This window comes from Lepeophtheirus salmonis, chromosome 4 (assembly GCF_016086655.4).
Source record: "Lepeophtheirus salmonis chromosome 4, UVic_Lsal_1.4, whole genome shotgun sequence".
Classification (NCBI taxonomy): Eukaryota; Metazoa; Arthropoda; class Copepoda; order Siphonostomatoida; family Caligidae; genus Lepeophtheirus; species Lepeophtheirus salmonis.
This window is the reverse complement of record NC_052134.2, coordinates 2,962,485-2,977,781: the sequence shown is the minus strand read 5'-3', so window position 1 is coordinate 2,977,781 and position 15,297 is coordinate 2,962,485. Positions and strand designations below refer to the sequence as shown.

Sequence of the window (15,297 nt, the reverse complement as noted above, 5' to 3'; positions counted from 1 at the left end):
CTGTTGGCTGGAACCTAATTTTAAGGATTGTTGAAACCCTGTGTACCTTTCTAGTTTGCCCAACTCCGGTGTAATGTATAACAACCGAGTTTTTGAAATATGCATGGTTATTTTTTAGTATAATGGCTTACATTTATAATTTATTAATTATATTTGTGATAAGTAGATCAATACGAGAGGTTCTGTCATTGATCTCAAACTACTATTAGTAAAAAGTTATACTAATGTAGATAGGTTTACTACCTTTTTTTCCTTCAAATTGTAATTGAAATAGTTTCTATCAAAGCTACAAAACAAAGTAGCGAAACACAGACCACGTAATCATTATTTGTAGAAGACAGTGATGGTAGGAACACTTTTTGTGTACAGGGGGGCATCTAGTATATTTGAATACTAGAGTATAACTAACTATAAAACCTCCATGAAATCACTCTTTTAACTGAATTAACAAGGTCAATTCTATGAAGGAAGAAAAAGTAACATGTGGAAAAATGGATTATTTTTTACAATAATGTGTTCTATGATGTCATAATTAGCAACATATTGTGTTGGAAAATATACAATTACCCTACCATGTATGAATGATTTGATTTAAAGCTTTAGTTTGGCCAATAAAGACTTGTCAAAGAAGAAATATTTCCTTACAATTGATTAGCTAGAATGCGTATAATCCTTATGTAAGTTGAATAACCACTGCTATATACTTGGCCATCAAATACTTCAAGAAAGTCTTTAGTTGTTTTTTTTTTTGCTGAAATTAAAAGGCTTAAGCTTATAATATGTTCAAATATACATCACCAGGATATTTGGTGTATTTACTATTTTTGGAGTGTAAAGAATTTAATAAAGAAATGAAATATTATATTGAACAATGTATAAATATCCAAAAAAAAAAAAAAGTAGTTAATAGCTTAGTTGTTATTGCGAGTATACAACCAGATATTTTTTCTTCACAGGGGCGTGTCAATAAACAAAATATATTCTTCCGTTTCCGCAAGAGCTCTACACCGTATTTTAAGAGTGTATTTGAAAAAGAAAAAAGATCAAGTTCAGAGTTACTGCTTATATTTGACATTCGGATCGAATCCTTATTGAGAATGATCAAGTATATTTTATACCTATATATTATTTTATATACAAAGTTTCATAAGCCAAATTTGAAGTAGAAACGAAGAAATCATGTCAATAAACAACTTACAATACTACGTACTACAAAAAAATAATATATTGTTTATTCCTTTTTTGGAATCCATTCAATATATGATTATTAATAATATGAAAGCCCAGGACTTGTTTTTTCATAATATTAGAGAGAGAGAGATGTTTCAAATAGTAAACAAACTCATTTGACGTCATCATTATGGATCTTAGGTCCCTCCATACGAGAGCGTTTTCTTTTTTGCGGATTATAAAAGTTTCGGTTCTACATGGGGAAGAAATCTGCCTAATCCCAGCCGGTTAAGCATGCGAATATTATTAATTTCTATTGGAGAAGGGTAAATGATCGCATTTGGAGTATAAAACTATTCGCTTCTCTATAACTATACCATTTCCTGATAAAAGTTACATATTTGTATATGTTATTAAATACATAAACAGCATTGTTAGATGCTTTCACTTTAGAAGCCGTTTTCAAAAAATATCGTATTAGGTTTAATTGGAACGACGGCATTGTATGGAGGCAAGCGCAGAACGGATAAATATTTTGCATTTTCTTCAAGAAACGATTCTTTGTGGACGGCATTTTAATGAAAACATAAAAAAACAAATTTTATAGAAATAAAAATCTTAGGTATAAGACATAATTTCTCATTTGTACATACATTTGGCTTACTAATGAATATTATTAATAGCTGCATATTGCATCCATCAACATGGCACTGTTTACATTTTATCATAGTACGAGTGACATCAAGTAATATTTTATGTCACACTTTTCATGTCTAGGACTAGTTTTTGAGTAAGCAGAGAACCTGGAGCTAGGAAAGATGGCCTGTCCCATTTCTTTTCATTCTTTTTACAATAAAGTTTATTCAAAAAATAATTTCACTTTTGAGAAAATAGAGTCGGGCTGTGTCTTTTTTTTTTTTTTATCAATTATCCAGCTGCCTTTAATAAATATATTGCCACAAATACTTATATTTTGATCAAAATAATAATATTTTAATAACTAAAAAAAATAATATGAATTTTTTTTTTCTCATATTACATATTACCATTGTATCTTAGTCAAATATAATACTTTGACCCATTTTTCTAAAAATTAATCGCCCTTGTGCTCAAAATAAATATTAATATATTTATATTAAAATGCAGTAAAAATTTATCCAGTATTAAGCAATGATTATAACCTACTGTAGGGCTAGTCTTGATTAGCATGAGCTAATTTGAAGTTTAACTGATGTAAGGAAAGCAATAAGAAGACAAATCAACATCTGGCATTCAAACAGTACAGTGTTGATGTTTAAGCTTGAAGTTGTAATTCTAAGCATTTTTTAGGGTGTGAGTTGTATGTAATAGTCATTCAGAATAGGAATTTTTTTATTTTATATTTCGAAGAATTTATCATTATTCTTCCATTTTTGAGGAGAAATAATTTAAATATCAAGTTTGTTCATGAAAGACAACGGGACAAAGCGCTGAATATCTGTTGGGAGTTGTTAATTGAAGTGTGTTTTAGACTATGAGTGGAATGGAGGATCGACATTGAAGTAATTTCCACCTTATTTGTATCCTTCACTCATAATTGTCTGTTGCTAGCTTTATAAAACGAAGAGTTATAAGTGAAAGTCCTTTTATAGGCGTGACATAGGCAATCCTTACCTATGTTTTGTTGTTTTCTAAATTAGTAGTAGAACTGATTTCTTTTTCCTTCCTTTATTGAAACAAATCTAATAAAACCTCATGGCAGCAAAACATCTCTCCTTCTAAACATAAATCAAATTGTCAAGGGTAACATGTTGACTAACGGTTTCTTTTTTTACATACAGAAAGTGCTTTGAATTTACAGTCATATTGATGTTAGCGAGAGAAAGCCATGTTATAACATATATGCAGCATTATTTTTGATCATCCTCTCATTTTCCAAAATTATAAAGTTTTCCAATGACTTTTTTTTAGGGAGAAGAATCTGGGCTTTATACAGTTATTATTGAAGGTTCTTTGAGTAAAATGTTTGAATTTTTTTATAGAATAATAATAATAATATGAGCTTCCGTTTCTCATCAACATTTCCTAGGAATTAAATCCAATCTTTTTATATGTAGAGTCTTGTAAATTGTGATATCAAAAACTCATAAAGGATAAGAAGGCATCTATGGTTGTGGTTATACATACATACATATATATGTATAGCAAAGACCAACCAACCTTCTTTCTTTTTCTGTTGAGATTATTGTTTTCTAATATAAGAAAAAGGACATGAAAAAAGAATCGATTTGGCACCAGATACACAAAGATTTTTATTTAAAAAAAGAAATGGGGAAAAAATGAAATAAAAAAACAATTTACGATATCATTGTCATTATCATACTTGATTTTCTCCTTCTGTTTATTTTTATTTTTCATTCAAAATGTGCTGTTCCATTAATTTTATTGATTTTCTATAAGTTATGTCTAAATAAAAAGCAAAAAAAAAAAACCTTGGATTTAAAAAAAAATCATTTTTAATACCTATTTGTTTTTAATTTGTATGAACATTTTTTAGGAGAGGGAGGGGGGCATGATATTGCATTAGATAAAGGGATTATTGGGAAACACTCTTTTTTGATCATCAAGCAATTTCATTATACTGTCGATTTATAATATATTATGCCTGTTTAATGCCTTTATACTTTAATTATAATAGTACAGTCATTAATCTGATTTCGTTAGAGGAAATCAAAAATAATCAGTTATTATTTGTTAAACCACGATCAAATGGCAAAAATATGGAAAAAATAAACATATGAGTGCAAAATCTATATACAACTTATATCTCTTACGTGGAGAAAATTCAAAATACAACGGATCTACTCTTTTAGGCAGGGGAATTCCGAATTATTTGGTACTTTTTGAAATTAAGGATTTCATATTTTTTTATAAGAGCGAAGAAAAAATCAAAGTCCTCCTCTTTGTTCAAAGAAGGCTTCATACACTAACCTGGAAGACTCTTTTCGATTTAGTTTGACTTAACTATAAACAAGGATATCTATAGCATTTACTTGCTTGGATTAAGTGACTTGCACCAAGATAGCTCATAATGTCTATTAGAATACAAAATCATTGGCTCCTCCAGGATTTAAGATCAAATAATTTACCACTCCTTTGTTGCTGAATTCAATTTCTCATTGCTTATAAAATTTAAGATTTCATTTCTAATAGTCTAATTTATAGTTTTATTTATCATTTAATATAATATACAATTTAGGTATGAATTAATTTTCATTCCCAGTTGAGTGAGGTTTCTCTTTCTAATTTATATTTATATATATCTTGTACCGTGAGTCTGTTCCTCCGTCACTTATTCCTCACCAACAGCTATTTGAATGATTTGCTCTTGGTTATTTAGGTAGTTATTTAGTAATGTAATTGCTATTTTATTCTGCTATCCCAAAATATTAACAGTTAATTTGTCTGATTTGACTATTTCCGACGTAATCTTAATAATATGACTATGTCAATTATTTGGTTCATATTATAAGACAACGATTATTCAAGAAAAAAAAAACATAACAAAATGTAGCGTATAAAAAATCAAATTTTCGTTTGAATTAAAACATAGTAAGTTTGTTGTAATATTATCAAATTGAAGACGAATTATTCTTACATTGTCACGCCCTAGAAAATATGGAATTGTTGAATTTTAACAGTAAATGTGTGCTCTAAATAGTCTATTGATTAGAAATTTAGCAGGATTATTTATAAATGTATGAAAATTATACAAAAATTTCTTTTAATATCATGGGCTGAAGCATTGACGAATTGTTACGACGTAACTATTGTGTGTCCGACAATTTGAAATATACGACAATGCGTAACTTAGCCTATCGTAATTACTAAAATTTATTTTATCTTATTTTTACACATGGTTTATTTGAAATTTATTATATATATGAAACTGTATTTCATTTTAGCTTAAATTTAAATATCTCCAAAATAAATAAAAATTATCATTTGAACATTTACATATTTTGTAAATGACATTAAGGACAAAAAAAAATGACCTCAATTCGACAAAATATAATTTGATCTTTGAACTCAAACTTAAGATCAGATGTCAAAATATAAGGTCCTTGCCTAGACCTTTGTAGTCGTAGTTCATATTATTTCACCCTTTCGTTTTCCTTATTAAAGCTTTTGAGCTGGAAAAAAAACTTTTTTGATTAATTTGTTTCCTATCTTACCTGTAACAATCACATGTCCTGAGGAACTATACTGTGTACGACCCGTTACAATATCACGGATTTGACATTTATATTTCATATGTCCATCTGCAGAAGAGACATCTCGTATATGAAGATCGCCCAGGGATGTGAGTAAATACCTGCAAGGGATTAAATAGTTTAGTATTATAGAGCTGAACAGTTTGTGTAGATGTCATGGAAAATAATTAAAAAAGTAATTCAAAGGCTTGTCGTTAGAGTAGGGGTTACTAAACAATAGCCTATGGGTCGCATTTGAATGGTAAATTTGTTATTCTACCCTTATACGAATATTTGGAATACTAAAATATTTTTTTGTAATATGTTGTTCTACAAAACAATCTCATGAAACACCAGAGCTGAGTATTTAGTTGGGCGACTCTTGGTTAGTAGTACTACACAAAAAATTTTATTAAATCTTTCAAAACTAGGTTAAAATTTCTACACTATGCAGTTTTTTTTTAATAAGTGATGAGTTAACATAAATTTCAACGAGGGTAGAATAAATACCCAATTTATTTTATTAGATGATATTTATGTACATACAACTCAATATTTCATAGGGATATTTTGTTCAATTGTGGGCATTGTATTCAAATTTCTGAGAGGAGTTAATATACTCAAAAATGTTCACTATAGTTTAGAACCTATAATTGATTTTTAATATTTTATCTGACACATTATGGCTTTCCAAATATAACCCATCAATGTCGAAAACTTTCAGTGTATAATTTTTTTTTGCTGATTTCAGTGCTATTTTGTGGTACTATTAATTAATCAGTACAGCATGTTGATATAATACAAATATAATCCAAGCTCATTTATTTATTGAGCTTCTTTTAAAGGAAAAAAAACCTTACTCAAAATTAGTTTTCCTCTCTTACCTGCAATAATCATTTGCCCTTCAGAACTACAGGATGAACCTTGAACTATTTAGAACAAGTTTTTGATAGAATTTGCCGATAGGCCATGAAAGAATACAAATTTTATGCAGACATATTTTTGAGCAAAATCATTATAGAGCTTGCATCCGTGTTAACGGGTTAGATATAGTAAAATATTACTTTTTACCACTGGACAAATACCAGCACAGCTTAGTTGTTGGATCAGTAAAAAAACCAAAAACCAACAATTAAGACTACAGGGATAATAGTTCAGTCCTGAGTAATTTTATCAGTCCTAGAACCGATCTTTGTTGGTATTTTAGTATTTTAGCTGTTGAAGTGTAATCAATGCAGTCATAAGCCATGAATCATAATTAGATTTTAAATTTATTTTGCAGCTATCTATTCATTCCTCCGTGTTAGGACCATAGGACCGACTAATAAATCCTATGGCTCTTGAATGAGAGGAAAAAATTGGTAGAATCTAGAAAAAAAAAGACTAAAAAAAAAAGGGAGAGAGAAAAAGACTGGTTAAAAGGGCAGTCCTAGGGCGAATTCAAGAAGACACTAAATTAGATGGGAAATGTACAACTGAATAATTACCTTCCACCAGAATGAACTTCGACAGGTGATGTAGAAGAAAGCGTGTCCTCCTTCCACCACGCCACAACATTCACACGTGATCTCATAGGCTCTGAAACAGAACATCGAAGTACCGCCACATTGCCACGTAGAACAAACACGTTGTAAACTTGAACATTATAGGGGAGCGAGAGCACTGCAGCATGGAAAAAAAGAGACAAAAGGAACTTTAATTTCAACTTATATTTATACATGATAATAGAATACAATGTACTACATAAAAGGATGTTAGAAGGAGCTGAATGTACAGATACATGATAAAAATACAACAACTCTATTTTAGCCCTTCCTTTACGTCTCATTTGATTCACAATAAACTAAAATAGAAAAAGAAAAAAAAATCTTCCGCCAAATTGAATTCACTTAAATGTTGTTCACCACCAGATGTCGTATTCCTTCTTTTTTTTTTATACTATCATTATTCTATATTTTACATTTTTAAATTTCATAAATAGACCATGTTTCCGTTGAGCAAATTGAATAATATATGTACATATAGATGTATAATAAAAACTTGGCAAACATTTTTAAAGGACTGATAATCAAAGTGAGGAGAACTTGCTTTGGAAAAGACAGACAAATATATTAGATATTATATCTACAAAACTACGCAAAGTAGGTAAAAGTGATGATGCAGTATTGACTTCGTACAAAGAAAAACAGTAGAATATATTTTGAGGACTAAAAATGTTTATGTACCCGTATCGACCATCCTAAAAGTTACTTGTTATTTACTGACCACCTTACTTTTATAAACGATACTATTTGAGCTTATCAAATATAGTGAGTATTTGAAACGTTCTCAGCAATTATTTTTAACCATGATTAACGTCTATGAGTTCATTTTCTTCAAGCCCTGCCTCCAATAATCTATCCATTTATTGTAAATTTAATTTTTTAGTTTTAAAATGATGTATGTAATTTCGAGACCCATCCAATTCCTGTTGGACTTAACTTAGCGTCCCTATTAGCTGAAGTAGATTCCTTGTCACAATAGTATTTTTTTTCCACACAAGTTGTCACTTTTATACACCACAGATGATGTTAATTTATTATTGTGTTTCATCAAGTTACAACATGTACAAGTTAAGAGAAGAAGCTATTTTTTACACGCCAAATGCATTCATTTCCCCTTCTCTACTCAAGGCGTCTCCAAGTTTTTCTTGTCCATTGCAGAATTTTCCTTGTTAATTCAATTAAAAAGGTGAATTAATGGAGGTTGTAACATTAATTACTCATGAGTAATAAGTATAACTAAAGTTGAGTTCTGTCCAGATCGTTCCCAAAGAAATCAGTTCTATAAGTAGTCAGTGAATTTGTGATAATTGATAATTTGGAAGGTATGTGATACTTATATTTGAAAGGCCTCAGCCCAACCCATAAAACTGAAGTATACTTTGAATGGGGGTGTTACTTCGTTAAAAAAAGTAAAATTTTGGCTGGATGAGGTTAAACGAGGCTGGACGAGCCAAAACGAGCATCACAGTGGTCGAACAGATGAAGTTATGACTCAAAAACTGTGAAAAATATCAAGAACGCAGCACTAGAGAATTGTCAACTGAAAGTGCACAAAATATTAGACATTTGTAATCATTTCAAAAAGTGCAGAATATAACATATTATATGAAAATTTTGACATAAGAGAGCTGTGTGCAAGATGGGCGCCACATTTGCTCACACTTGAGAAAAAATAATGCCTTGAAGAAGCTTCAATTTAGTGTTTAGCAAAGTTTCAAAACAACGAACAAAGCTAAAAGGAGATTATGTGTAAAAATAAATATCTTTTATCACAGCACTTTTGTGCTTTCTTTTTTTTTTTGTTCGGATACTTCTGGGATTGCAAATGTGCAAATATTTTTGTGTTGGTTCGGGTATCAGAATTGCAACCGTTACTTAAAAAAAGGGGGGTTATTCAAAAGCAGTTAAAGGCAGAATTGACTTTTGATTTGGTTTGATGAATTATTTTAAAGATTTGAATACTTTTTTTATAATAAAACCAACATTAATTATTGTTTTTTTTATGAAGGACATTTTGTTTGAAGAGCAGAGATCACAAATATAGCTCAGAAGTTTGGGGAATTAGTCTTGAGCAACCAATATTTTATAAAGTAATTGCACTACAATGTGCCAAGAACAATCTAGTATAGTATCGATTTAAATGGGTCAGTACTGGGGTATAACTGTAGTATCAGGGTACTGTACGACGCAATTACAAGTAATAAATCACATTAGGGAAGAAAATTTGTTCATAGATTGAGAACGAAAAAAATCCTTCCAGGATTAGAAAACAATTAAGCTTTGTTCAACGGTCTGGACCGAAATATCCGTTACAGAAAAAATCACTTGAGACCGAATTGAAAAAGATCGATCTAGGAACGACTCTCAACTCTAATATTTACTACCCCTTAATATTTATTTTATTGTTATTCAAAAAGTCCCTAGCTAGGTACATAGTAAGAGGTTCAAGTATCTCTATAAATACATGGACAGAACAGACGAACATCCTTTTCCTCTTCAAGTACTCTACACTTTTAAAGAACATAAATATGATCAAGAGTGCTTTTCAAAATGTAACATTCTAACCTAAAAAACACACATATGAAAGTATCTTTCTTGAATATACTCAAACATTTATAAGGAATGACCTTATTAACTATTGGAAAAATATGTAGTGTAAAATAAAAAGTCCCTTTGAAGCATTTTAATCAAGCGTAGATAAATGAGACAAAGTCCTTATCAAGTTTTTCTTTTAGAAAAAAATATATACCATAAAAAACTGTAAATCTTTTTTTTTTTTTTTTTCATAAATGTATTTATGTAGAACACTTTAATATTTAAATTATTTTACTATTGTACGTACATAGTAAAATAATTTAAGGAAATTCTATTTCAAAATCTTACCAATTGTATAACTTTGGTTGGTTGCCTCATCTAGGGTGAACATATTGTACATTGGTGTAGCTTTGTCGTCATTAAATATGGTTGTATATAACAATAGGATTTTTTTCAAGGTTCTAAATAATATGTAACTGTTATGTATCTTCATTTGTAATAGGTTAATTGACCTATTAGATATTGGAAGATGTGCACACAAGTGAGGTTGCGAGAATAATATTAATAAGAGCTTCATGTGGTAACAAAATTCAGACGAGATTCAGATCTAAGATTGGTAAAATTGAGAGTCCAAACACAAGAAGATGGTAATGATCTATAATTGATAATCTTTATTGAAGACGGTTTTGGAATAATATCAAAAATCTCTCAAAGGGCTTAAAACTCTAAACGAATTTGAGAGATAGTCTATCGGCTTATGAAGTTTTGGTCGTCGTCAATAATAAAATAATTATTATCCTAAGTGCAGCTCGAAAAGATATGTGGAAAATTGCATAGTCAAGACTAAGCAGCGGGTTTGGGAAAAGATATGGATACCGAAGATATATTAAGAAAGTGTGAGGAATCTCAGAGTTATTACCTAGTCTATTAATGGAGACTCAAATCAAAGGACCGACCATGACCAGGCCATTTCAAGCAGTAACTGCGGACATACATATTTCCGTAAGTGAAAATAATTTATTGTCTTCTGTAGATCGATTTTATGGAAATCCTGCTTCGCATTATTTTGAGCATGGATGATGCACATTATGAGTGATAAAGAAAATCATGGAGAGATTCTTCATTGATTATGGTATAACAAAAGATTTCAAATCAAATAGCAGAAAAAAATTTTGTCTAGAGAATTTTAAGAATTTATATCCTTTTGGGTACTAGAATGGTGATGTTCTTCTCTATATAATACACAATCCAATGGATTGGCTGAAAGTGTGAAGAAATTAAAATATTTAGTAAAAAAAACTATTACTTGTGGTAAGATAGATCAGTCAAAAATCAACAGAATGCTAGAAATGATAAATACTCCGAAAATAGAAGATGAATTGAGTCCAACAAAAATCATCTTTGGTCGTAGCCCTCGATCCATCATACCAATTCTACTTAAATTACGTCAAAAGAGGAGTCAAGAACTTTGTAAGGTTCTAAAACCAATTTTAAATAAAGGAGATGGGAAGAAGTTATCCGTATTGAAGAAAAGTGAATTGGTTTCGATACAAGACAATATAACAAACAGATGGATACATCTAGAAGCAATTGAGACACATGAATCTATATAAAGCCATATCTCATTTGAATTAAAAATTGTAGTTTTTGGCATCGTTATGCGAAATTCATCCGGTTGGATTCCAAAGAAGGGAAGAAGCAAATATCATTTTGAATACCTTAAATTTATATTTTGTTATCCTTGTCCTGGGCGTTTTGTATCTTCATATCTAATTGGTTGAGTGACCATCGATATAAATGTTCATTCTGAACTCTTACCGTGTAACATAGAGTAAATATAAATGACATATCATCACAGTGAATTTTCATACAATAGTTAATGGTACCCTAGTTGTAATATTTATTTTCATATCGGTAATTTTTTATGTCAACTAACTCTCCCCCCTCCCTTTTTTTACGTCTCATCACAGTCAAGAGATGAGATCTAACTATAACTACAATAAATATTTATTTATTGCAGTTATCAATCAATAATATTACATTAGGAGTCAACTATATTAAAGTGCAGTATAGAACCCTTTTGAGCGTGTTCATGAGATGTCAGCATTGTTGCTATTGCCTATTTTTGGAGCCTAAAAAACCACTTTTTATAAGAATGAAAACTCTTTTTTCATCAATATTCAGAAAATACTGAGCCATTGGATGTCAAAATGTGAGCAATAAATAAAAGAAGCTATTTATTAATTTTATTATACATCAAACCCTAAAAAATATTTAAAATATGTTGTTGCATCGTTATAAAATGTTATTTTCATATTCTAGATAAAAACTAACTATTACAATGGAAAAAATAATTTATTTTTCTAAAAAATTATCCAACATTTCTCGTCTTCAATTAATTTACAATTTGAGACAATTTATCCAGTAAAAATTATTCCGATTGGCATCATATAGTATTAAATATGAGTGTTAAATCTGTATTTGTTCATAATAACCATTCGAAGGATTTTTATAAGAGTTTATTAGAAATTTGTCCATTTGAATTAGTGCAAACATCCACTTTGAGCCCCAAGATGGAGTTTCCCTCAATTATCATGGAATTTATAGCGTCAATGAAAAATTTACATAGATTTCTTGTACAAAAACTACCTAGCCATATGAACTAAATTCCTTTTTGGACGGAGCTCATAAGTCTAAGCAAGTTATCCAATATTAAATAATTAAAATGAGATTAAAGTGACTCTTGCACTCCGTTGCCAACTCTCGAACAAGTTGTATGTCTATGCAAGTTGTTGCTCAGAATCCAGCTCCTATCACAAAAACTTGGTATCTGAAAGTATTATTACTCTACGCTACCAATCAAAGTATTCACTCTCTCCTCCTAAAATAATTATATATATACGATAAAAAATTACCTGTCCTATTTTATTGATGTATGATCACTTCTTGTGATATAAAAGTGTGAAATAATTCATCCTTTTTGTATTTGTGTTAAGGGGACTTTCTTTCAAATTGTACACGCTTTGACTTGATCAAGGCAACCAAAGCTAATGCAGTATTCAAAATTATTTAAATACAAAAGCCATTTCGATAATTATGTTATTAACGAACGAAAATGTACAATATGTTCTAAAAATGATTTTTTTGACTCATTAGGAAAGTATAATTACTTATCTATACCTATGTATGTATAAATGATTCCTTTCTCATTACAAATTATTGGAAAAAATAAAGCAAACAATTTCTCATTAAGCTTCAATAATTATAAGAAAATATATATATAACCAATACACATTGTGTCCCTATGAACGGATATCTCCTTTTTACGATTTTTTTATAATAAATAAATAAATGATATTTTTTTCACATAATTCTAATAAATATTTTTATACCATAAAAAAGCTATTTAAAAATTGTAAATAACTGTTTGAAGGGGAAAAATAATATAGCTTATGTATGTATGTAACTATGTTTTTATGGAAAGTCTGCGACAGCAATGAAAGCAATTAATTGTCTGGAACTAATATCAAATTATTTTTGTGCTAATGCGACTGACTAAAACAAACAAAGAATTACCTATTCATTACATTTTTGAAATGGTTGGTTATAGGTAAGCCAAAGAAAGACATCTTTAAAATAGCATCTCACTGGAGTTTCATTTCCTTTCACATACTTTTTATTGAGAGGGTTGGACAACTCTTAGAGACGTAGATAATATGACCGAACCGTATAAAAAAGAAATTAAAATGGCATAGTAACACTGACAGTTTGGATAATATTCGGGATAATCTCACTCATTATCTTACAAGAACTTAGACTGTGGGAGGAGGCAGTTTCATAATCTGTGATCACGCAATTTTTCATTTTTATTGTCTTTCAAAAATTTTCATTTTTATTGTCTTTCAAAAGAGATAAAGGGTATTTCTCAAATTTTGAAAACCCTTGATAGAAGCTATCGCTTCTTTTTACAACTTGTTGAGATCAGATCAAAAACCTACAACAATTTGACAAACCGTGTCTAATGATTAACTAGAGAATATATCGTAAGCTATGAAGAAAAAAACTCCCGTTTAAGATACCAGAGATGACTTTATTTCATCCTTTTTCCTAGTGATGCAATTTTTTTTTCACTGCCCAAAATTCACCATATAATTATTCTATTATAAAGGTTAATCCAAAGAAGTTTCGTAATTAATTATTGAGTAATATCCATTGCCTTCTCAGTTCCCCTAACGGACAAAAAAATTATTTACAGGTTCAACGTTTAACCACTTGGCTTATAGCTTAAGATATGACTGTTATATTTTTAAGTTTATGATACGTCGTCCTTAGGATTCAAGATAACATTCCAACTATCCGAATTCACGTTGAAAACTTTGGGTTTTTAGATCAACAATTGGTGGTCTCTCAACTCTACCTCTATGGATCTTTGTTTAAAGCTAGCAATTATCCATACTTTAATTGAGCACTTGTTCCTTCCTTTTCTGTTTTTGTAAATGTTAATGCTATTTTTTATATCTTACATTAAGCGGAATGGTAGAAGGAAGAAAATCTGATGTACAAAATCCATTGTAGGACAAAACCTCTCATAGATCAAAAACGCCGAAGAACAAAAAATATCCAACTCTATTTAGATATTTCTTCAATCCTTTGATATTTTGACTCAATCCTGTCGTAGAGAAGAGACAAAAACAAGCTGATCCATGATAGATTTGCTGAAAAAACGTCTCATAGCGAGCGAATGAAAATCGATGACTACATAATATAAAGTATAAACTTTTGGAAATTTAACTTGCTTGGGGATTTTTGATAAAATAGTTATGAATTATAAATTAGAGGATATATATATTATTTTTTACCACGAAGAGGGGGGTCCTGAAGGGGGCTGGTCTTAAAAGACTTTTGCCTCGAATATTATATTTTGTAAGGGATGTTTTGTCTGTTGAAGAGTGCTGTACTAATATTATGTAAAATAGTTATGAAATGAAAGAAGGAATTACATTAAAACAATTTTGTAATTAATGTCTTAAGGAATTAAAAGAACTTATTTTATTAAATATTATTCTAATGGTATAATATAAATAGAATAAAATAGAATATTTTAGCTCCTTAAGACATTTATTATACAACTAGCAGGTGTACCCGGCATTGCTCGGAGAAATTTGAAAAAAAAACTATAACACAAAGTTTTTCATCGCCTATGGTACTCAAATTCATTGTATGGTCGGATGAAAAAAAATCACTTTTATATATATATTTAAATTTAAATATTTATTTAAAAATTGAAATTATTTTTCAGAAAAAAATAAAGAAGATATTTTATATAAAATACTCAAAAATTGCAAATAATGACACTGAAGTACTTCTTTTGAACACTCTGCTAAGTGAACATTTGTTTTATAATGCTGTTATTGTACTGGGTAAGAAAGAAACTCCCAAACATACAACATATTTAACTGCGTGTTAAACAGTTGAATGGTTATCATAATAGGTCATATTAGTTTTGTATTAATTATCTACCTATTTTATTCATTTTGCACACGTAAATTCCATTTGAAATGCTCCAAATATTTGTAAATTTATAAAACGTTGAGAAAAAATGATATCTTTGTTTTAAAAGCAATTTAAACAACATGAATACGGGATTTCAACAAGATATAAATTGTTTTTCTGTTAGTGAAAGTATTAAATTTTTATTTATATACAAATTAATATCAAATAATTTCATTACTTTATCCGAATTTGGGGAATCAAATTAGTATACATCCGTTTTAATGAGACTATGCTTGTATTGCATATATTATAACTTAATCTGA

General features: G+C 29.5%; 1 protein-coding gene across 6 annotated transcripts in view; it reads right to left on the bottom strand.

The window, feature by feature from the left end:
• LOC121116377 (cell adhesion molecule Dscam1) overlaps window positions 1-15,297 on the bottom strand; it is a 272,908-nt gene that overhangs the window by 175,916 nt on the left and 81,695 nt on the right. For all 6 annotated transcript variants that reach the window (XM_040710627.2, XM_040710628.2, XM_040710629.2 and 3 more), the window contains exons 5-6: window positions 6,890-7,064; window positions 5,385-5,524 (exon numbers count right to left, since the gene is read on the bottom strand). In XM_040710627.2, the coding sequence (XP_040566561.1) occupies window positions 5,385-5,524; window positions 6,890-7,064 (315 nt within the window). The remainder of the gene's footprint in view (window positions 1-5,384; window positions 5,525-6,889; window positions 7,065-15,297) is intronic.